This window comes from Apodemus sylvaticus, chromosome 3 (assembly GCF_947179515.1).
Source record: "Apodemus sylvaticus chromosome 3, mApoSyl1.1, whole genome shotgun sequence".
Taxonomy (NCBI): Eukaryota; Metazoa; Chordata; class Mammalia; order Rodentia; family Muridae; genus Apodemus; species Apodemus sylvaticus.
The window spans coordinates 54511506-54533804 of NC_067474.1; the positions used below are offsets into that span (position 1 = coordinate 54511506).

A 22299-nucleotide genomic window follows, 5' to 3' on the forward strand; every position below is an offset into this window, starting at 1 on the left:
TGGCACTGACATACGAAACAGCAAGGTCTGTGGTTGCAGAACAAGTTGTACTGAGCTTCAAAAAGGACACACGGATGGCAACCTGTGAGGACTCTAGTGGGAACCGGTGATGTGGTCATGGGAGATTCCAGATGCAACTTCCATCAGGAAGTCCAAAGACGAGCATTTTCCCATCTCTCAAAACCTACCTCTTTATTCATTCAGTACTTAGTCACCCAGGGTTCGCTCCATCCCAGGGTATTCTTGGCAGTGGCTTGAGTCCATGTACAACTCATATTTCTGTTTGTCCTCAGCTTTAGTCTGCTTTCCCCCATTGGCAAAAAAAAAAAAAAAAAAAAAAAAAAAAAAAGACTATTTCACTTCAACTAAATTATCATTGTCAAGGCTGGAGAGATGGTTCAGCGGTTAAGAGCACTGACTGCTCTTCCAGAGGTCCTGAGTTCAATTCTTACCTCCCACATGGCAGCACAAGCCATCTATAACTAAAGTCAGAGAGAATCCAATGCCCTCTTCTAATGTGCATGTGGACATGCCGACATATACATAAAATATATAAATTTTTAATTAAATCACTGCTTAAAAGTTTCTTCTCAAATAATTTCCAGTAGGTATCTTACACGTTATAGAATTCTTAAAGTAGCAAAGAAAGGCATCATATACTAAAAGAAATGAAAGCTCTCAGCAAATTCATTTCATCCATTTTATTGCGCTAAGAATTTTACCAATAACCATTACCAAGAACTACTTACACATCGTCTTTTTCACCTGTTCTATTATTAAAAGCCTAATATCCCTATAGGTTTTTCCCCCCAAAGAGTTATGTTGCTAGTTAATTTCTCTAGGCTAATGTGGGAAGTGATGTGCTATCCCATGCCATTCTGTTGACCTCCAGGGCTGACCTGGGTAGTTTGGGTGACCCACTGTGCTCCGGGTGGGCTTGGGATAGTCTTCAGATGTAAATGTCCTGTGAAAAGAGTTATGTGATCATATGATCTCTGCAGTTTTATTTAGGCCATTATTGGTCCTAGTGAATTACAAGTAAGTGAGTTACAAGTACTGCCTATAAAACCAGTACAGTTCCTTCCCTGTGCTGAAGAGTACCTCGCTCTGTTGGCAGTAACAGCACTCAGACACTTGTCTCTTGATCTGAAGAACCCCAGACTAAGCTCTCTGAAGCATTAGTAAACCTTGAGGAGAAACATGGAAATGCCATTTGAATATATAATGTGTAAGAAGAAAGGGCACTAGACAGAGTGACACAGGCCTTCAGTCTCAGCCCCTCAGGAGGCAGGAGCTGGCAGATCTCTGTGATCAAGGGCGGCCTGGTCTACAGAGCCAGGGCTTCACAGAGGAACAGTGTCTCACAAAGTAAACAACAACAAAATTCATGTTAGGGAATGAATTGGAAGTAGTTCAAATGTTAAACATCAACCTTTATTGAAAATAGTTAGAACCAAGCATGGAGAAAAGATTTTAATTTCAGCACTTGAGAGGCTGGGGGATCTGTGAGTTCAAGGCCGGCATGGTCTACGTATCGAGTTTCTGATCTATGGAGAGATCCTATCTCAAACTGGTGGGGGACAAACATACAGATAGACAGAGAGAGAGATGGTTTGAGATATCTATTCAAGGAAGGGAAATGGTCCAAATCAAAAGAACAGATTAGAGTAAGATATATAGTAAATGAACAGAACAGAAATACCTTCTCAGTAAGCATAGCTGTCAACTATAGCCTTTTACATTTTAAAAGTATATGTCATTTTAATACATATGTGTGTGCATATTGAACCTTGCAATCACCAAATTTGAGTCAGCAAACAGACCAATGGAAAAGACTGGAAAGAGACAGAAACCAGAGAATCTGCAGACGGTGACAGTGGCAGGGCCAGATCCTGAAAGGGACAGGAGTGCGGCAGATCTGGCAGCCTGGTGGCCTGGAAAAGAACTAAGTCACTGGGTTGTTACAGGCAAAAGCCAGCTTAGAGCAGGTGGAGCCCAGAGGGCAGTGTGGGAACCCTTCCAGCTCGCCAGCCATCACGCCTCTCCGTGTACTGAGTGGCTGCGCGTTCCCTGGTGGGCAGATCTGAAAAAGTGTAAAAGGGAAAATTTCAACCCCTCCCCACCACCGCCAAGTGCTGAGTTATTGGTGAACAAAGTATTCGGTGCTATGGTTCATGCCGGTGTGCTTTGTGTGGACAGAAACGACTTAGAACAAACAGGTTGGGTTATCTGGCTTTCATCACAGTGCAGGCTTGCGTAAGAAAGGACCATGTAAGCTTGGGTAAGAAAGCACTGGCTCACGGCTTCCACATTTAAAGCATCGATCCCTGTGGCGTGAGACTGAGGAGCCCGGGGTCACGTGGACATTTCTGCAGGATCGAACTGTAGCCTTTGAAAATGGAAGTCCTTCCACTTTGAGTGCCGGCTCTGAACTCCGCTCACAATATCTTCCACGACGAAACTTTCAATTTTTATGACTGGGATCTCAAACGTCTTGTATCTCACAAAGATTCCCCAGTCATGGCTGCAGTTCTGTTTGGCACAGAATATTTTTGCTTTCTTCTCAAAACTGTCAAAGATCTTTGGTTTAGGGTGTGGCTTACAAACAAAGCGCTCCTTAAAAGCATTTCCAAGCACAGTGTAGTGGGATTTCTAGGAGGAAGAGATGGGAACACACAATGTTAGAAATAGTCCGAAAATGGCTTAAAAGCCACTCAATAGCCAAAGATGAGGAATGGGTGGAATGTCGTTTATTTTACAGTTGGAAGAAGAGACTATAGACGGAATCCTCCGCAGGCCAACCAGGATCCATTTTCTGGGCCTCTTGCACCTAAGAAGTGGGAAACCCAGCTTTCCATCTCGGAAGCAAAGAGAAGTTCACACACAAAGTGCAAGTTCAGTTCACCAGAGGCCAAAAGGGCTGGGGCTGAACACCCAGGGCTCATAGGGTGTGTGTGTGTGTGTGTGTGTGTGTGTGTGTGTGCGTGAGCGCAAAGGGGCTCAAGAGCCACACTGTCTGCAGACCCCACCTAGAGTTGACTTAAGAGTGTACCCTACAGACAGAAATGCAGACCCAGCGCCCAGTCCTCCAAGGAAATGGTCTACAGGGACCACTGTGAACAAGAAGCCTTGAAATTGGAGCTGAAAGGACCTTTTACATCTAAAAAAAAAAGACTCATAATAAGTAATATAGCCATTCCCAGCTCGTCCAGCCACCCGCCACGCAGGAATGACGCCAGCAAGTTTAGTCTCTGCAGGGTTTTTGCCATCCTTCGTTAAAAGTTTTAAGGGACCATGTATGAAGTGGTTCATGCCTTTAAATCCCAGCACTTGGGAGGCAGACACAAGGGATCTCTACAATCTCTACATAGTGAGTTTCAAGATACCAGTGCTATAGAGTGAGAGATCCTGTGTCAAAAGAAAAAAGTCTGAAGGGGGGAAAAAGTAGAGGGCTGACCTGCAAGTGTTACATTTTTTTAAAGTGAGGTATTTTGTTTTCATTATAAAAGCATTCACTGTCCCAATAAGGAAGTTTAGAAAACCAAACAGGAAGAGAGAATTTCACTAGCAGAATATATCATTTTTATATAGCCTTTTTTCCCCTTTAGACAAAGATGGACCCACAGTTGTCATGACAAAGATACCGCTGCTCATGTTGTACGCAGCTATAACAAAAGCATCTTTATAACTTCATAATCATACTATTTTCCCACTTTACCATTCATTTGCTGGCAGGTTTACACTATACCATGTACATTTCAAAATCAGAGCCTTAACATTTCTTTGGTATAATCTTTGACATGCAGTAAGCTTGCAGAGATGCCTCAGGAGATTCGGGAATGCCTTTAACCCCGTTCCATTTTACACTCAGTCACTCATTTATTAAAACTAAGAAATCAATTCCAGATTTTCATGCCTAATCCTTAATTGTCCCTGGAACTAATCAAGGACATAACATGGTATCTAGCTTAGCCTTCTATACCTGCATTGGAAAAAAACTATTTCTTTGGAGAGAGTGGTGGTGTAGTCCCTGAACTGGGGAGGCTAAGACACAGAAAATCACAAGCTGAAGCCAACATGGTCTACTTAAGTGAGACTGTCTTTCAAAACACACAGCTGTCTTCACTTAGGGTGTGCAGTGTCATAATCTAAGCATGCAAATGATCTCACCAGAGTAATTAGTATTCCCTTCTGCCTGAGCAGTTTTCATCTCTGCATGGATGAAGCTTTGAATTTCTCTCATCTAATTCTTCGTAAGAGTTGTAATGAATCGGAAACTATAAGCAGCACTCTCCCTGCTGTGTGGACCTGGAAACCTTATCGGTCCTGCCTGACTGTCTGGGGCAGCTGCAATTAGACCTCACTCTGCTCCCTGCTGACAGCACCATTTTCTGTTTTGTACTTCAATGATATCAGCTGTTCTGGCTCCCACACAGATGCAGGATTTTATTTCTCAATACATAACCATAGCCATCACTCGCAACCCCCACAATAGAAATAGTGTTCTTGCTATAAACATTTCTCCAGGAGATGGTAAGATTTAACTGGTGCTAAAAACTATGCAGGGCCACTCACCTCAACCACTCGAATGTCAGCAGTGTAGCATGCAAAAGTCTTGCACTTGCCGCACAGCAGTTTCTTGTTTTCTTTGTCGGGGACAGGTTGTGGTTTGTGCTGACTGTCTCTGAGGAATTTTTCATCCAACTGTATGCGGCGAACCTACATGCCAACAGAAAGGTTTTTTGAATGACCATAATTAGCACGTGGTCACAAAACTCGCTCGCACATGCACACACACACACACACTCATGTGAAACTAATTTCCACAAGTGCATTTCCATACAGCACCTATTTGTATCGTTTTGCTTGTAAAAACCAAGTAATTCCTTTGGTTCTCCTAACTCTTTGGTAATCAGCGCTTAAATGCACCCTACCTCAGTCTTCCAGTGACTGCCATAAAAACACACCTATAGAAGAGTCACCTGAGCTGTGCTTTCTACTTTAGTTGTTTGCAAAACTTTAGGAGTCCTTCACAGATAGACTTATAATATGGATACTTCGAGGGGAGGAATAGTCATCTCCCTCTGAAACCTCCCCCCAAGCTCAAAACATCCTGCGAATTCCAGTACAGCATAACGCAAACTGTATTCTAACTCAAGTGTAGGCTTTGGCCAAGTACAGAAATAACAGTTCAGTATAAACAAACCTAATAAAAGATTGTGAAGAGTGAGGAGAAGGCGGGGCAGCCAGAACTACTGGGGCCCAGGGAATAGTGTGCTGGGTTCTGGACTTTGCCTTCAACTGATATGTTGGGGTCCCTGGACTTCCTCGTCATCTGATATGTTCAAACTTGAAGCCAAAGCAGCTGACAATCAGCATAGGGAAAAAATTCCATGAAAAGCCAGGTGTCCCCCAGGCAAAGACCCAAAGAGGGGAGCCTAGAGAACAAAATCTTTAGAGCCTAAAATTTAGATGATATGACAACTTTGCTCCCAGAGTGGGGAGGCCGTGGCCTAGCCTCTCCCTACCTGTATCAAAGGAGAACTAAGATTTCTACTTTACAAAGTACTTTACAAAGCTGTAATTCGGCCCCAGCTATCAGGATGGAGCCAGGGTCTTCAGCCTTGTTGACTAGAAGCATACACCACACACATACACACACACACACACACAGCCAAGAAGCACAAGAAGCACAAGTGGGTCCCTCCCCTTAGCTCCTATCAGAGGCTGGATATCTGCTTTCATGGTGATAAGGCCTGATGAGGTAGGTCATGGCCTCCCGACCAGAGCCAAGCCAGAAGCCAGCTGACATGGAAGACTGATAAAGTTCAGAGTCTCAGGAACAGCAAATGAAAATGTCTGATTCCATATGATGAAACAGGAAGGCCTCATGCTGAATGAAAGAGTGACAGTTGCCAGGCAGTGGTGGCACACACCCATAATCCCAGCACTCTGGGAGGCAGAGACAGGTGGATTTCTGAGTTCGAGGCCAGCCTGGTCTACAGAGTGAGTTCCAGGACAGCCAGGGCTACACAGAGAAACCCTGTCTCCAAAAAACAAAACAAAACAAAAAAAACAAAAACAAAAAAAAAAACAAAAAAAAAAGAAAGAAAAAGAGTGACAGTCAATGATGTCAACTCGAAAATGATGAGAATCACATGGTAAGGAATTTAACAGCCATGATAAAAACACTTCAATGAACAACGATGCATATTTGATTATGGAAAATATGCAGACACATAAAACCCAAACTGAAAGCCTGGTAGATGGACTGGACAGCAGACAACAGGGGACCAGGGAGTAACTTTGAACTAAAAACATAAACAAGGCCCCGCCCCTTGTGGAGAGTGGATCCCGGAAGCTGCCATGTGGGTCTCCTCAGTTGATGGCTTCTGGCTTGGAGGCTGAAAAAGACTCATCCTCCCTAGGAGGCTGGCTACTAGGAGTTGGCTATGCTCCAGTGGGTATATGATCAACACAAAATGGACTTGGTGCAGAGTGGAGCAGACATGGGAAGACTGGGGGTGAGCAGGATTGGGTGTATAATGTGAGATTCCCAAATAATCAATTAAAAAAAAAAAAAACTAGAGCAAGTGATTGAACGGTGGCTCAGCATTTAATAAGGAGTACTGGCTGGGCCTCCACAGGACCTGGGTTCAACTCCCATGGCAGCGGTAGTCTCGGTTCCAGGAAACTTGATGCTCTTTTCTGGCCTCCTTGAGACCAGGCATGAGTACTTGGTGCACAGACTTATATGTAGGCAAAACACACACACACACACACACACACATTTATCAAATAAAATTATCCCAATCAAATAACATAAACAAAATAGACTAAAACAAAAACAAAAACCAGACTCGTTGGGACACATGGCTACTGAAGAATGTTTTTACATCTAACATCCACATCATTGGAGTCCAGAATCATGGCTGAACAAGTCTGAACTGAAGAGCAACATGATCATAGATTCACGGAAGCCATACAAGCTTCAAACAATATAAAGCAAGGACGGTCACCCAAAGGTGAAACACTTTCTCTGTAAAGGAAAAGCAGTCTGGATGATTGCAGCCAGTCCCCGGAAATCACACAGGCCAGAAGGAAGAGGCACAGTTACTTCTCAAATGCTGAAAGAATTAATGAAGGGAAATGAAGGCCTTCTCAGAAGAAAGAAAACAGGATTTGCCACCATGAGTGTAGGTTAGAAAATAATCAGTGTATGATACCCACGGCCTCCCACCGTCAGGCTGTCCCACCAGAACTTTCCTTTCCCTTTTGGTCTTACTGTGTAGCTCTGGCTGGCCTGGAGCTTGCTCTGTAAACCAGGCTGGCCTCACACTCACAGAGATCTATCTGCCCGCCTCTGCCTCTGAAGTGCTATGGTTAAAGGCATTTCCTACCAGTCTCTAAGATTTTCTTGCTTTTGTAAATAAAATGGAGAAGTGGAACTGGGTACGGTGACATGAAGCATCTAGGTCTGGAAGTAGGAGGGTCAAAAGTTCAAGGTCATCCTCAGCCACACAGGAAGTTGAAAGTAACCTGGGTTAAGTGAGGCTCCATCAAAAAGAAAAGGAAAAAGAAAGAAAAGTGGGGGTTATGGTCCTGTTTTCAAGATCAATTTTCACGCCTGTGAAACCATTACATGACATGTACTACCTCCTAACTCTATAATTAATTTGGATGAATTTCTAGAAGAAATTTTAAGGTTATATGAAATATACATTTCTTTATGAAAAGTTTTAATATTAACTTCCCCCCCTTTTGTTGTTATTTTGTTTTCCTGAAACAGGGCTTCTCCACATAGCCCTGGCGTGGTCTAGAACTCACTATGTAGACCAGGCTGGCCTCGAACTCACAGAGATCCCTCTGCCTACTAGATGCTGAGATGTAAAGGTATGTACCACGGTGCCCAGATGTTAACTTCCTTTTTAAAATACGCATCAAGGTGGATGGAGAGATGATTGCTCAGTGGTTAAGAGCACTGGCTGCTCCTCCCAGGTTTGATTCCCAGCACCCACATCAAAGCTCATAACCATTCATAACTCCATATCCAGGAGACCTAGCACCCTCTTCTGGCCTCTCAGAGCGCTGGACATGCAGGGTACACAGACATGCATGTAGGTAGAATGCTTATACATATTAAATAAATAAAGGATTAAAAGGTTCAGATCTGCTCACCATCTCAGGCAGACTGGAGCTTTGGGGAATGTGGTAGGAAAGTGTAAATATATAAACGTTCCCTTAGATATCCAATTGTCTCTTCACTTGCTTACATGTAATAGCTTTTTAAATCAAGTTTTGAACAGCAAAACTCAATTCAATACTAGTCATCTCAGGTATTTTCAATGTACTGTTGGTAATTGCTCTAAATTCCAATGGGTTAAAGCCATTACTACTATAGTTAAAACTTGTAAGGCACCTGGTGAAGATGCCACCAAGGCCCTGCCCCACCTGAGTCCACACCTATGGTTGGAAAGGAAGGATTCCACACACAGGCAGAGTTGGTTTCTTCCTCCCATATTGTAGTTTCCAGAGATCAAACTCTGGTCATCAAGCTTGGTAGCAAGCACCCTTATCCACTGAGAGTGATGGCTCACATTGTGTTTTAAGTTTCAATACTGTGCTTGGGAGAGCTGTAAAACAGAGGTGCCTCTAACCTGTAAGCATCACTTGCCCAAGGCTGGTTACTTTCCTGAACTGCTGGGGGCTGGGGTTCTCATCTAACAGCAAGCCACTTGTTTTGGCTTCTGTGTTGATTACCTCAAATGCTCGGATGTGCTTGATCACACATAGGTGGGAGATACAAGGCAGGAAGAAAGTCAGGATGTATACTTGTCCCAATTGAATGAAGACAAGAAGAATGTAGCCTGGGGCTGGAGAGATGGCTCGGCTGTTAAGAGCACTGATGGCTCTTCTGAAAGTTCTAAGTTCAAATCCCAGCAACCACACGGTGGCTCACAACCATCCGTAATGAGATCTGATGCTCTCTTCTGGAGTGTCTAAAGACAGCTACAGTGTACTTACATATAATAAATAAATACACTTTAGGGAAAAAAAAGAAGAATGTAGCCAGGTAGGTTTTACCTCTGTAAGCCTTTAACGAATGTAATTCAGCATCATACCCTGGGAATCCCAGGTAGGGACCTGGCCAATTTCCATTGTCTTAGCCAGTATTTAATAAACGCTTACTTCAAATCTAGCTCAAATATTGTGATAGTTGTCTCATTCTCACCCAGTAGGGTTAACATAAGCCGTCCCCCCTCCCCCACCCTCACAGGTGGAGAAAGCAAAGTGGACCCCTCACAGTAGTTGTGCACATATACAACATATTGGAAGTCCTTCATTCAAAAGTAACATTCCTGTCCTCTCTTGGCCCCATGAGGAAGGGAAGATAGACTTCTTCGTGTAGATCTCAGATTACACTTTATGACAGCTCTGACTTGCCTTCCAGTCTGTACTGCCCTGTCCCCACACTGAGTTCCTCTCACCTCTGGCTGGCTCCCTCCCTCCCCCCATATGACCTGCCTTTCGCGTCTCATGAATTCCATCATTCTCCCTTTTATCTCTAATTCCAACCCTTGAGAGGTAGAGATTGGAGGATGAGAAGTTCAAGGTCACCTTCAGGTTCATAACAAGTTGAAGTTCAAGGCCAGCCTGAGCTTCTTGGGACCCTCTCAAAAAACCAACAGATGCAGATGGACAGACAGACAGATGGACAGACAGACAGACACACACACACTCAGGGCCAACCATAGTCATTTGTTACTTCTAGTCATATTCCAAAAGAGTTGCAAGAGACTTACCATCTTTTCAAATTTCATTTCATCCCATGTCTGCAGTCTTAAAATGGATTCATTCATTATTTTTTCCTTGACCATGTTTGCCTTTTCTTTTTCAATTACATCAGCACTGCTGGTCAGGAGGAAGCACTTGCTATCTCGTGCTCTGCCTCTGCCTGCCAGAAAACGTTTTATTTGTGTATTAGTGTAAAACTCTGGTGTTATGTGGAAAGAGATATGAGAAGTATTTCTCGAGTTCAACTTTGATTCACTGCATCCTACTTTCTAGGGAAGCTGAACTGAAGAGTAGACTCAAACACAGGCTCCCACCTTCGTGTTCAGCAGACAGATAAACCATCTCTGGTGGTTTTCATAGCATCTCCAATGAAACAGTCTGATTGCACAGCCATATTCCCAGCAACACTGATGTACAGATAATCTGACCCGGGCCCTCAGCAGTGCATGCCCACCTGATCCTTCTGCAATGTGGAGAGAGGTTCATAACCCCCAGAATGCAATTGTCAGTGCTACTGCAGAGACAGATATAAAGGGTCCTGGGCTTTTGAAGGAGCACTTATTCTAGCTGGAAGAATAGGGTTACGTGTGGCAGAGACAGAGAAGGGCCTAACATGCAGCGTGGCAGTAATCGGACGAGCAGTAAGTGGAGTCTGGCTGGCTGAACCATACACAGGAGGAGGATGAAAAATGGGTGTGACTGATGAATCACAGGCACAGAGACGTTATTCAGGAAAGGGAATGTGGGGCTGATCTTGGGGAAATAAGGAAGAGAAAGGAAGGCAAACTCAGGTCCAGGTGAGACCAAACTCTGCGTGGAGGATGGGCCTGGTGCTCTTCTTGTGAGCTAATCCCCTAATGAATAAAGGAGCCAATCACTGGGTGAGTAGGCGGGTCTTCCGGGTTGGTCGGAAGGAGAGAGGAATCAGGAGAGAGTTCTCTTTGGAACCAGGACAGCAGAGGGATATGATGTAGGTGCTAGAGTTTCCTAGTATTATGGCTGATCCGCCAGGATCCGCCACCGGAGGGATCAGATTTTAATAAGGATTATAAAATTAGGTTTTAGCTGTTGTGCCCAGAGACTGAGTTACCACTGTTTCTGAACTAAGTTTGTTTTGTGTTTCCTTCACGCAGCGGCTCGTCTGGGTTCAAGAGAGAAAGGTATGGCAGTGAAGTGTGGCCTTGCCTGAGGTGCTCCACAAAGGCCTGGGGGATTTGAAGCATGGGGTTGGCATGGTAGCAACTCACCAGTGGGAACTAGCAAGCTGGGTAGAGAGACTGTGGAGTTCAGAGTCAGAATCTCCACGAGACAAAAACATGTCAGACATTGCCTGCCAGTGCATGGCCAGCCAGGCCACGGGGAAGAGGCACACGTGTGGGAATGAGTGTTGGGGGAATATTTTAATATTTCCTCCAACGCTGGAGTACAGAGAGCTACTCACCACAACCATCAAAGGTCTACTTGCCGACTGGCAAAGCCTCAGGCCTAGTGGGTATGATATTTTCATGACTATGCCATCCAGTGCTGGGAAAGTAAAGCAGTGCCATCATGGAGAGTGGCAATGGAATATTATGGGTAAAACCCAATCCTGGCCAAGGCAGTCAGCTTTCAGACAATGAGTACCAGAGTCGACTGTGCCACCCATCACACAATGTGATGGCAAGGAGCGGAAAGGAGAAATGCCAAAGGGCAAACACAGCCACCGGCCAGGCGAAATGGGAGCAGGTGGGAATGATGTCGCGCTCTCACCTCTGGTTTGGATCATCTTTATGACGTTGCCCACGTATTCATACAGGATGACGAGATTGCACTCGGCAATGTCGATGCCCTCGTCAGCGACGGAGGTGGCAATCAGAATATTGTTATCTCTGCTGGCTCTAAATGCCTCCAGCACACACTTCTGTGCCGGGAGTGTCATTCCTGTGTTGGATAAAGAGGACACCGTACAACTCACTCATAAACCAGCTACTAATTATTTTCCATTTAAAATGAAACTGAGCTGGGGACAACTACTATGTACTGTTCCATTTGACAGATGAAGAAAGAAGGCCTGAACATTACAATATGCTTCACAAACTGGGAAGTGAAAATGCTACAAATAAGGGAATCTGAAGATGTCCAAACACCAAGCAACCCGTAGCTTTTTATAAAAGTTCACCCTTTTTCTGAGGTTAGCTATAAAACATGAAGAAATCATCCAGAAGACAATAATAGCAGAATCACCTTAACCCATTTACTCATTCATCCAACACTCAGCCAGCAATTATGGATTATGGCTGGGCAGATGAGAATATGATGTTTAAAGATGACATTTTTTATCTGTAAGTTTGATGAGCAGGTCAATGCCCCAGTGTAGGGGAATGCCAGGACAGGGAAGCGGGAGTGGGTGGGTTGGTGAGCAGGGGGAGGGGGGATGGGATAGGGGGATTTTGGAGGGAAAACAAGGAAAGGGGATGACATTTGAAATGTAAATAAATATCTAATAAAAAAGAAAAAATGATGAGCAGGAAGCTGTGGTGGAGGAAGTGGGGTGGATCTGTAAGGTGGGAACGTGGAGGGGGAGGGGCGCCTCTGGCATAGAGGACAGGGATGGCTGCCCCACAGAAGCAGGAGCTGAGTAAGGTGTCAGTGCATGAGGGAAAGACAGAGGCATGCACGGATGGGCGGGCGGGCGGGTGGACGCACACGTGACTGGATCCATGGATCCACGCATGCATGGCTGAGCAGACAAAATATTATCCAAGGCTCTAGTTGTATGTCAGTAACAAAGTTTGAAAATCAAGTTGGTGGATGGAGCTGGAGAACATCATACTAAGTGAGGTAACCCAGTGTCAAAAGATCAATCATGGTATGCACTCACTAATAAGTGGATATTAGCCTAGAAAATTGGACATAATCCACATATCAAATGATGTCCAGGAAGAACGGAGGAGTGGCCTGGTTCTGGAAAGACTCAGTGTAGCAGTATAGGGCAAAACCAGATGAGGGAAGTGGGAAGGGGTGGATGGGGGAACAGGGGGAGGGAAGAGGAATTATGGGACTTTTGGGGAGTGGGAAGACAGAAAAGGGAAAACCATTTGAAATGTAAATAAAAAATATATTGAATGAAAATCAAGTTGGATTTGATGCTGGAGAGATGGCAAAGAACTCTGAAATGCAGCCACATTAGGGTAGTGTTAGACTCGAAGTCTCACGTGCAACACTCGAGTCCACTCTATATCTATGAGAGCGGGAAATTCCACACTGGAAAAGTCCAAGAGTAGTGCCTGAGGGCGGAGAGAGCAGGGGTGGAGACTCGTTTCATCTGAACAACACTGGCAGGAAGAACAGCGAGGACAGGTCATGCACCCATGAGATATGACTTGGGACAAAGCTGTGATGAGAATTAGCCACATAGAGTTCTTCCAGGAAAGGATAACTTTCCTCCCTAGACCATACTAGCTAGAGTTCAGGATTGCCTGGACCGTTTTTTAAAAACTATAAACTAGGCAGTAGGTGGAGGGAAAAATTTACTGGGTAAAGAATGACAGTGTAATAATAGACCCAGAATATTTTTATTTCCAGAATTTGGAGAGCGACATCGGCCTAAGAAGTGCTGAGAAAGCAACTCTGTCTTTGTGTATACATCACACAAAAAAAAAAAAAGGCAACTTCCTGCATAGAACTAGACTAGGGTAGCTTTGGCATCTGGGAAACGTGCAGGCCTTCTGAGGCACGGCCTGGGTCAGGCAGGGCTCCAGCTGCAGCTGCTCACATAGGTGCTGCGGGAAGGGAGTCTGCAGACATGGCAGGAGCCCTAATCAGTTGGTGTCGAGCTAAGTGAGAAAGAAGTGAGTTCATCCAAGTGGGCCTGACCTATTCTCATGACCTTTTGGAAAGGGGGTTTAGGCCTTCCCTGAGCTCAGAAGTAATCAGTGCATGGGCAGGGGACCAACCTGCTCTTGGTCTCCTCCTCCTGACTAATGCCCTACAGGTTTCCGACTTGCGCTGCCAGCCTGTGTGTTCATACTCAAGAAATCTTAGTGTACTGTACACATATATAAATACACAACTGAGCTCGATGGCATGCACGCCTTTAATCCCAACACTCAGGAGGCAGAGGCAGGTGGAGCTCTGTGAGTTGGAAGTCAGCCTGGTCTACAGAGTGAGTTCCAGAAGAGCCAGGGTTACACAGAGAAACCCTGTCTCTAAGTACATAAACAAACAAATAAGTATACATACTTACATATATATACCACATACATATGTATAATCTAGGAGCTTTATTTCTCTGGTTGAGCTCTGACTGATAGAAACACTAAAACAATGTAATTTTATACACCTAGTATCCTAAATCTGATTCTCTAGACATACATACCTGTTGCCTGGCTTGTTTTGCCACGTCCAGTCAATATGCCGGGCTTTAGAAAGCTCAGTGCAGGATTTTCTTCAATCCATTTCTTCAGAGCCTAAAAATGAAAAGCAACGGCCAGTTAGACACTTCTTGTAAACTTTAAACCTCGAGTCGATTTTATATAGAGAATACAACTGAAGATACAAATAGACTTCAGACTGGCAAACCCTAGGTTCCAAACAACGACCAATTCTAGTGATCTAGAACTCTGGCTCATTATGGCTTAACGTAGGAGATACTTTAAAAAGTATCTTTAAAGACAAGCTTCAGACATGGAATAAGTGCAATTTAGCAAGGCTTTAAGGTGAAAGGTCAACACGTGTAAATTGCATGGTACATACCAGCAGGATTTGAAGATCTGTGTGTTGTGTAGAGGTGTGCATGGCTGACTGTGTTGGTGGGGAGTAAGCATGTGTGTATGTGTGTGTGTGTGTGTGTGTACGTGCATGTGGAGGCCTCAGGTCAACATCAGGTATCATCCTTAGGAGCCACCCACTTAGTTCTGTCTAAGACTCATAACTCCCTGGGCCTTGGGCATTGCCAGTTAGGCTAGCTGGCCGGTAAGCTGTGCTTATCTCTTCCTCCAGGGCTGGGGTTACAAGTGTGCCCAATAGTACTCAGCTGTTTTGCTGGGCTGCTGGAAGCCAGGTCCTGATGCCTATACTTTAGACACTTTACTAACTGAGATGTCTTCCTAGCCCACAATGAGAAGAAATATTTGAAAGTACAATTTCAGAATGACACTAGTAAAATTAATACGTAGGTATGAATTTAGCAAAATGTATGCAGGACCTCTATACTAAAAATGACAAAACACTAATAAAACATCTCTCCAGAGGGGACTGGAGAGATGGCTCAGTAGTTAAGAGAACTGGCTGTTCTTCCAGAGGACCTGAGTTCAATTCCCAGCACCTACATGGCAACTTACAATTCTCTGTTAACTCCAGTTCCACGAAACGTATGCACAAGCACATGGTAAACACCCACATACATTAAAAAAAAAAAAGACAACAAAGATCACATGACCAGAGATCTTTAATGACTTCCACATCCTATATTCTAAAAATATTCTGTAGCTTATCTCTGAAGTATGGGAGATGTGGTGGGACATCAATTCCAAGATGGACTTTATAAAATGACAGTGTCTGTCTACTGGGCCCTCCTCTTCTCAGTCGCTCATCATGTACGCAAGGGCGGCCGCCATGTTGGAGGCACATCTTTACAAGCCTGCCAACAACCCACAAAAGGAGCCAAGAGGTCAGTCTTTTGTTTGTTTGTTTATTGTTTTTTGTTTTGTTTTTCGAGACAGGGTTTCTCTGTGTAGCCCTGGCTGCCCTGGAACTCATTCAGTAGACCAGGCTGGCCTCGAACTCAGAAATCTGCCTGCCTCTGCCTCCCAGAGTGCTGGGATTACAGGCGTGCGCCGCCACTGCCCGGCTTAGAATGAGGTTTTAAAAGCTTAGAAAAGAGTTAAAGTATTTACATTGTCCCATTTCAAGTTTCTTAGAATGAGTTTCAGGACAGCCAGGGCTACACAGAGAAACCCTGTCTCGAAGAAAAAAAAATGCTAGAGTATTCGTAACTATGGAATGGATTCAAGATCAAGAATTGATATTTAGATCAAAGCATCTGATGTATAGATCAATAAGAAATAGGAATAAGTCTATCCAAATATAGTCAAGTGATTCTTCTAAGTTACAAAGTAACTCAATAAAGGATTGCCTTGTCAACAGACAATAAGATGTACAAATCCAAAGGAAAAATGAAATCACTCAACTATACCTCACACTAATATAAAAATTCAAAAACTTCTGTTGACGACCTTAAAAATTGTGACCTTAAACACCAGCCAAAACCAGAAAAATGGACTTGAAACATTCAGTGTACAGAGACACTATTAAGATAATTAAAAAGCAAATTGTGGGCCAACAGAAAAAAAACACTTCAAATTGCCCATCTCACAGAAGACTTTTTTTTTTTTTTTTTTTGGCCAGAAGGCAAAACGAATCTTAAAATCTTAGCAATAAGATGGTAATCTATTTCTTTCCAGAACTGGGGATTAAAGTCATGCATGCTAGCCAAGTGCTTGACCACTGAGCCGCATCTCTAGACACAGGCCAATTTTAAAACTGTTTTTTAAAATCTGAATAAATAATTTTTAAAAGATGATAGCAAGGTAACTGTGATGTATATAAGGCATCTGATACATAAGTCATTAATCAAAACCTACAAGATGGCTGGAAGTGGAAATTTTAAATTTTAAAAAGGACACAATGTTTACTCCATAGTGCCAAAAGACTTATAGCTGCCGGTCAATAAAACAATGATGATTAGTGTGAGAGTAAATAATCACAACAGGTCCACACACGTATGGTTACTTGATTACAGAGCAACCCTTTCAATAAAGTAGGGCTAATCTGTAAACACTCGCACGTGCGCGCGCGCGCACACACACACACATACACACACACACACAACTTACATCCACAAGTGCTCTGGTCTTAACGAAGAGAATGGTCTTGGTCTCTGGCTTTAAGTGGTACTCTTCTTGTAAGATCAAGTAGAGGTCTCTTAGTTTAGGATTCTCGTTGCTGGGATCCCTGGAAACTTTTTCTAGTTCCTCCAGTTTTTCTGCAAATAGAGCATTTTGCAAAAGGCTTACAAAGGTTAAAGCTTTAGAAGCAACTGTGGCTTTCTATTTCAGTTAACCACCAGAAATCTGAGAAGCAGGCACTGATCTCAAGGGAATACCCTTTTAGAAAAGCAGTTTAGCAATATGAAGCTCACACCTTCTTTGACACAGTAATCCACAGTTAGGAATCTGATTCATAATTCTATTTAAAAACTCTGGAGAAGATTCCAAGGAAAGTCAGGGTTGAGACTGTGAATTAAATACAAAAAAAAAAAAAACAGAAAAACAAAAACAAAACAACCCAACACTGAGTACTGAGAAACAGCTCAACAAATCCCAGGCTACCCAACTGAGGTAAAAAACACTGTCACTATTAAAATTAAATATATACCTGCTGATATGGAAACATCAAAAAGATATATTTTTTATTTGTGGTATTTTTTGTTTTGTTTTGTTTTCTTGAGACAGGGTTTCTTCATGTAGCCCTGGCCATCCTAAACTCGGTCTGCAGACCAGACTGGCCTTGAACCCAGAGACCCACCTGCCTCTGCCTCCTGAGTGCTGCCATTAAAGACATGCACCACCACCACCACCACCCAGCTTTCAAAAAGGTATTTTAAGTTAAAAATTGAAGCATAGGATATCTTATCTTTTAAAAAATGTATAAATGTGCACAGGAGCATACACAGGCATACACAATGGTGGTGTACTAGAACCAAATCAAATCGGATTATGATGGTTAGTTATTAAGTTCTTCAGACTTGTAGACCTGGTTTTAAATATAACTATTATTAAAACTATTTAACCCTTTATGCTTGCAACTCAATGACTTATACTTAAACATAACTGTCGCAGACTTTTCCCTATTCAATTTAGTGCAGAGGAGGCCCGTGAGTGGACAGAGAACGGGAAGGCAGAACTAAGAGTTGCAGAGACAGAGCATCTCAGGGGATAACGAGAAAGGAAGATGGCGGCGGTGGACATGAATCGGCATGGCTATGACAAGCCACAGGTTGTTATGATAAAGGTTAGAATATTGGGGTAATTTGTCTTATCTAGGTGGGCAGCTTTTATCATTATCAACTGGTTATGAAATTATTGTATTGGCATCTTGTATATTGAGAATTTATTGATACATAAGTCTGATTGGTTAACTATAAGCACTGAGTCTTGTTTTTACCGGGTTACTGGGTATTGTGTTATCAAACCATGAGGATGGCAGATCCATTTGGCTACTAGAATGTGGGACAGAGCCAATGGCGGAGAGGGAGCTAGCGGCTGCGGAGACAAGCCAACGAGAGCTGGGAACACAGTGACAGGGAGTGGGGGCAAGCTGGAGAAAATATCTCAGCGAGAATACACCAGTGCTGACACTGGCCCGGGACGTGCTGGCTCACTTTTTAAATATTTCCCGAAACCTATAACAAATAGCCATGCTTATTAATTTCCTAATTCATTTTATTACAATTTACTATTATTTATGCTCAGTGTGTGTACTCACCTATAGTGTATATATGGTAGATAAGTTAGTGTGTGTGACTGCTCAATTTTACACAAGTTGAACGAGGAGGCAATGGTTGGAAATCGCTGACCCTAGAAGTACCCACACCGTGGAGATGCAGAAAGCACCTGCTTCGTCCTTTATAGTCAGGTTAGACTTCGTAAAGTGCCCAGTACATAATGCAGATTAAATCTAGCTATTACTTATGCATCACGTAAAAATGCAGAAACGCCCCACCATGTTTGAAAACCTGTTATCTGGCTCAGAAACAAAGTTGCTCACGCCACTGAGAAACCAGCGAGGTTCCGACATGCCTCCGCTGTTTCGCTTTGTTCTTGCTCCTGGCATTAACAGAAGATAGAACTGACTTTCATTTCAGAACTCCCATATTGGGTAACCGCCGTCTCTGGTTAACTCTGTACACGAGGGTACTGAAAAGACCACCAAAAGCATTCTGAGGAGCACAAATGGCTAAAAGTAATTTAAGGTGAAGAATCCCTTGTTTATTATTTGTGTGTGTGTGTGCTATGCCATCTCCTGTATCAGTAAAATTTATAATAAATATATACACATATATGTATATACATTTCCTCCTAGAAAACTAATGGTATATTTATCAACACGGCCTGTCACACATATGTAAATAATTTAGTATCAACAAAAAGTTATTAATAGTGATTGATTCTAGGAAAAGTAATTGGAAATGAGAAAGAAACCATCTGCTGCCTTCCCATGTTTGGAGTATAATATAAGGGTAGTAAGGCATTTTCCCCATTATTAGAAGTATGCATAAACTGGGTGTTGGTGCCACAGGCCTTTGAGCCCAGCACTGTGGAGGCAGAGGCAGGAGGATCTCTGTGAGTTTGAGGCCAGTCTGGTCTACAGAGTGAGTTTCAGCACAGCCAGGGCTCCACAGAGAGACTATGTCTGGAAAAACCAGAGAAAGGAAGGAAGGAAGGAAGGAAGGAAGGAAGGAAGGAAGGAAGGAAGGAAGGAAGGAAGGAAGGAAGGAAGGAAGGAAGGGAGAAGGGAAGGGAAGGGAAGGGAAGGGGGGAGAGAGAGAGAGAGAGAGAGAGAGAGAGAACATGAAGCAGGCTTCTTAACATTGTGAGAACAGATGCCGGTGTTATTAAACCTTCTAAATTATTGAGTTAATCAGAATGGCACCGCCTCTTACCTGTGGGAAGCCCCTTTCCCAGATCCCACTGTTTCCCCTTTTCCCAAGTGAGAAGTGGGACAAGCGACAGATCTGTCCACGGGCATTAGACTTCTCTGAAGCCAGACCCTCCTGTTTTCACTTAGTTGGCTTCAAAGCTTCAGCATCGTTTCGTTTTCAGTGCTGGGATTTCAGCCATGCTAAGTCACGCTCCGTCACAGCCCCTATAAATCTCACCTTAAACCCAACGCAATGGCCTGAGCATCGGCAAATAAATGCATGTTAACCACCACGTGCACACTGCCACACAAGCCACCAGACCCTGGTGACCTCCGACCTCAGAAATCACCCTCACCTTCAAACCTCCGCGTAAGATCCTGCTCAGTCTCGTCGAACGCCGCTTCGCGCACTTCGTGGAAGAAGGCTTTGAGGTAATTGAGAGCGTCTTTCATCTGCGCGTCCTCGCTGATGATGAGGGCGTCGTTGTATTTCTGTTTGGAATGGAAAGTGATTCTCAGTATACGTTTCTGAGATCGCATATGTTCACTGCACTCAAGTTCAACTCGCTGTATTTAGTACAAAACTGCTTTGCAGAAAATCTTTCTCATATAGTACAGCTGAGGTTTTAGAGGCGAATGGCCCTTGGTGGGTCTATAATTAAAAAAAAAAAAAACTCTGAACCAAAAGCTGGTTTCTATTTTTGGCTCAGCTAGAAATTTACAAGTACTTTGGAATACAAAACTCCACCTTGGGAGTCTATCATGTGAAACAATGACAAAAGCAAGTCGGCTTTGACATTCCTCTTAAATCCCAAGTCAGACTTACCGTGGACATGGCCTTTCCTAACGGTGGCCCTTCCCACCTGGGCTGAAAGTCCATCAGCGATAAGATTCCGCAAACCCACAGTATGGAGTACATCTTCAAATATTTCCCACAGACTAGCAAACAGAGCTGAGGGCTCTCACTGCAATTCCTTCCCTCTGTGTGTGTTAACCAGCACTCCATCTTCTCCCCCCTCCCCACCCGTCTAACATGTGACTTTGTAACAAAGCTATGCCCACACCAGCTTCAGGATGTGGCCATAGGAGCCACTTCATGAGCTGGTGGTCGACTCTGTGCCTTTGATCCAGTGTTGGAGAGTTGCTGATGAGTTTCAAAAAACAAAAGAACCTTCGGGGAAGGTTCCTTGTTAAGCTCTTGGATTCGATGAGAAGCTAATGTCCCCTCAGCTTCCTTGTTAAGCTCTTGGATTCGATGAGAAGCTAATGTCCCCTCAGCTTCCTTGTTAAGCTCTTGGATTCGATGAGAAGCTAATGTCCCCTCAGCTTCCTTGTTAAGCTCTTGGATTCGATGAGAAGCTAATGCCCCCTCAGCTGCCAGACTACAGACCCCAGGAGACAGGGTGAGGGACGTAAGCCCCAGAGAGCAGCACTGTACCCGCAAGTGTGAAGTATACAGGAAGAGCGCTCTGCAGACCCTGCTCTCTTCCTCCTTGTCCGGCATCTGAAACACTGTGCACGCTTTGTGGACGGCGACAATCCACTGTTCATATTTCTGGGTGCCAAATTCTCTATTCTGAATTTGAAATAACTTTCCTAGAGGGTAAGAACAGAAACAAATAAAAGATTTGCAAGCACTGGTCCTCTGATTTTCTTTCTTATTCATTATAAGGAAGATGTTTATCCTGAAGTAGACTGAGTCTTCGGCTATGTGTGTGTGGGGTGTGTGTGTATAAAATAACTATTTACTAAATGGCCCAAAATCAAAGTTCATAATTGCACAGAATTTTTCTAATTTCATGAGATCAATAATTCACTTTAAAAAGAGGAAACGGATGCAGAAGGACTGAGTAAGGAGAGGGAGGGTGGCTCAGTAGTTAGGCTCTTGTAGAGGACCCAGGTTCAGTTCCCTGCACTCACATGGGGTGGCTTCCCACCATCTGTAAATCCAGTTCCAGGACATTCAACGCCCTCTTCTGGCCCCTGGAGGCAACATCACTCACCCCACACATGCATACACATAACTTTTTAAAGTAAATAAATCTTCTATAAAAGGAACATTAAGTAATTTACCCAATGTCATAAATGTGTGGGTGAGGCAAGAATTCAAACCTAGCTCTGTGGAGTCTAAGCTCTGCAGGCTAAGGGGCTGACAGCCAAAGTAGTTCAGAAATAACATAATAGAGAATGAGGAAGAAGAGGAAGATGAGAAGAAGGAGGAGGAGGAGGAGGAAGAGAAACACATTTTGCCTTTCAAAATGAAGATACCTTTAGAATAACAAATCTCAAGAGCTTCATCAGAGGCAGTTATATAAAAATGGGAGCACCAGGACCCTTCCCAGCATGCTCTACTTTGCTATGAGTCCCAAACACCTGATCGCAGAGCAGCACTCTCAGCACCAACCACAAGGCAGAGCTCAAACATGTTTATCCTGGAAGCATGTGTATGCACACACACACACACACACACACGCATGTGCAGAAGTTAAGCCTCAGCTGCTTGGTTGAGCTGTGGGGTCCACAACGATTCAGACTCAGGGGAATGCTGGTGTGGGGAGGGGTGAAGAGGTGAAGTGGAAACAGCCCCAGAGGCTTGATCTAGTGTTTCGTGTCCTGGGCTTCTTGAGACAAGCACAGTACAGTGAAATTCAAAGAAAAGAAATGCCTTTATGCGTTAAATGGCTCCCCTCGCCTGCTCATTTTCAATAACATAACACAGGACAGGTTCCAACAGGAAACAGTGGCAAACTCGTCCCCAGTTCCGCCCCACAGATAGGAGCTCAGTGTGTAGCCGAGGCTGGCCTCAGACTCTGGCTCCCAGCT

The 22299-nt window shown here is 43.9% G+C and overlaps 1 protein-coding gene across 2 annotated transcripts in view; it reads right to left on the reverse strand.

The window, feature by feature from the left end:
* Positions 1-1412: 1412 nt before the first annotated feature.
* The window catches only part of Rigi (RNA sensor RIG-I), a 42577-nt gene continuing 21690 nt past the window's right edge, over positions 1413-22299 (reverse strand). For both annotated transcript variants that reach the window (XM_052176240.1, XM_052176241.1), the window contains exons 11-18: positions 20915-21072; positions 19833-19968; positions 16671-16819; positions 14153-14243; positions 11545-11715; positions 9804-9955; positions 4576-4719; positions 1413-2652 (exon numbers count right to left, since the gene is read on the reverse strand). In XM_052176240.1, the coding sequence (XP_052032200.1) occupies positions 2356-2652; positions 4576-4719; positions 9804-9955; positions 11545-11715; positions 14153-14243; positions 16671-16819; positions 19833-19968; positions 20915-21072 (1298 nt within the window). In that variant the 3' untranslated portion in view covers positions 1413-2355. The remainder of the gene's footprint in view (positions 2653-4575; positions 4720-9803; positions 9956-11544; positions 11716-14152; positions 14244-16670; positions 16820-19832; positions 19969-20914; positions 21073-22299) is intronic.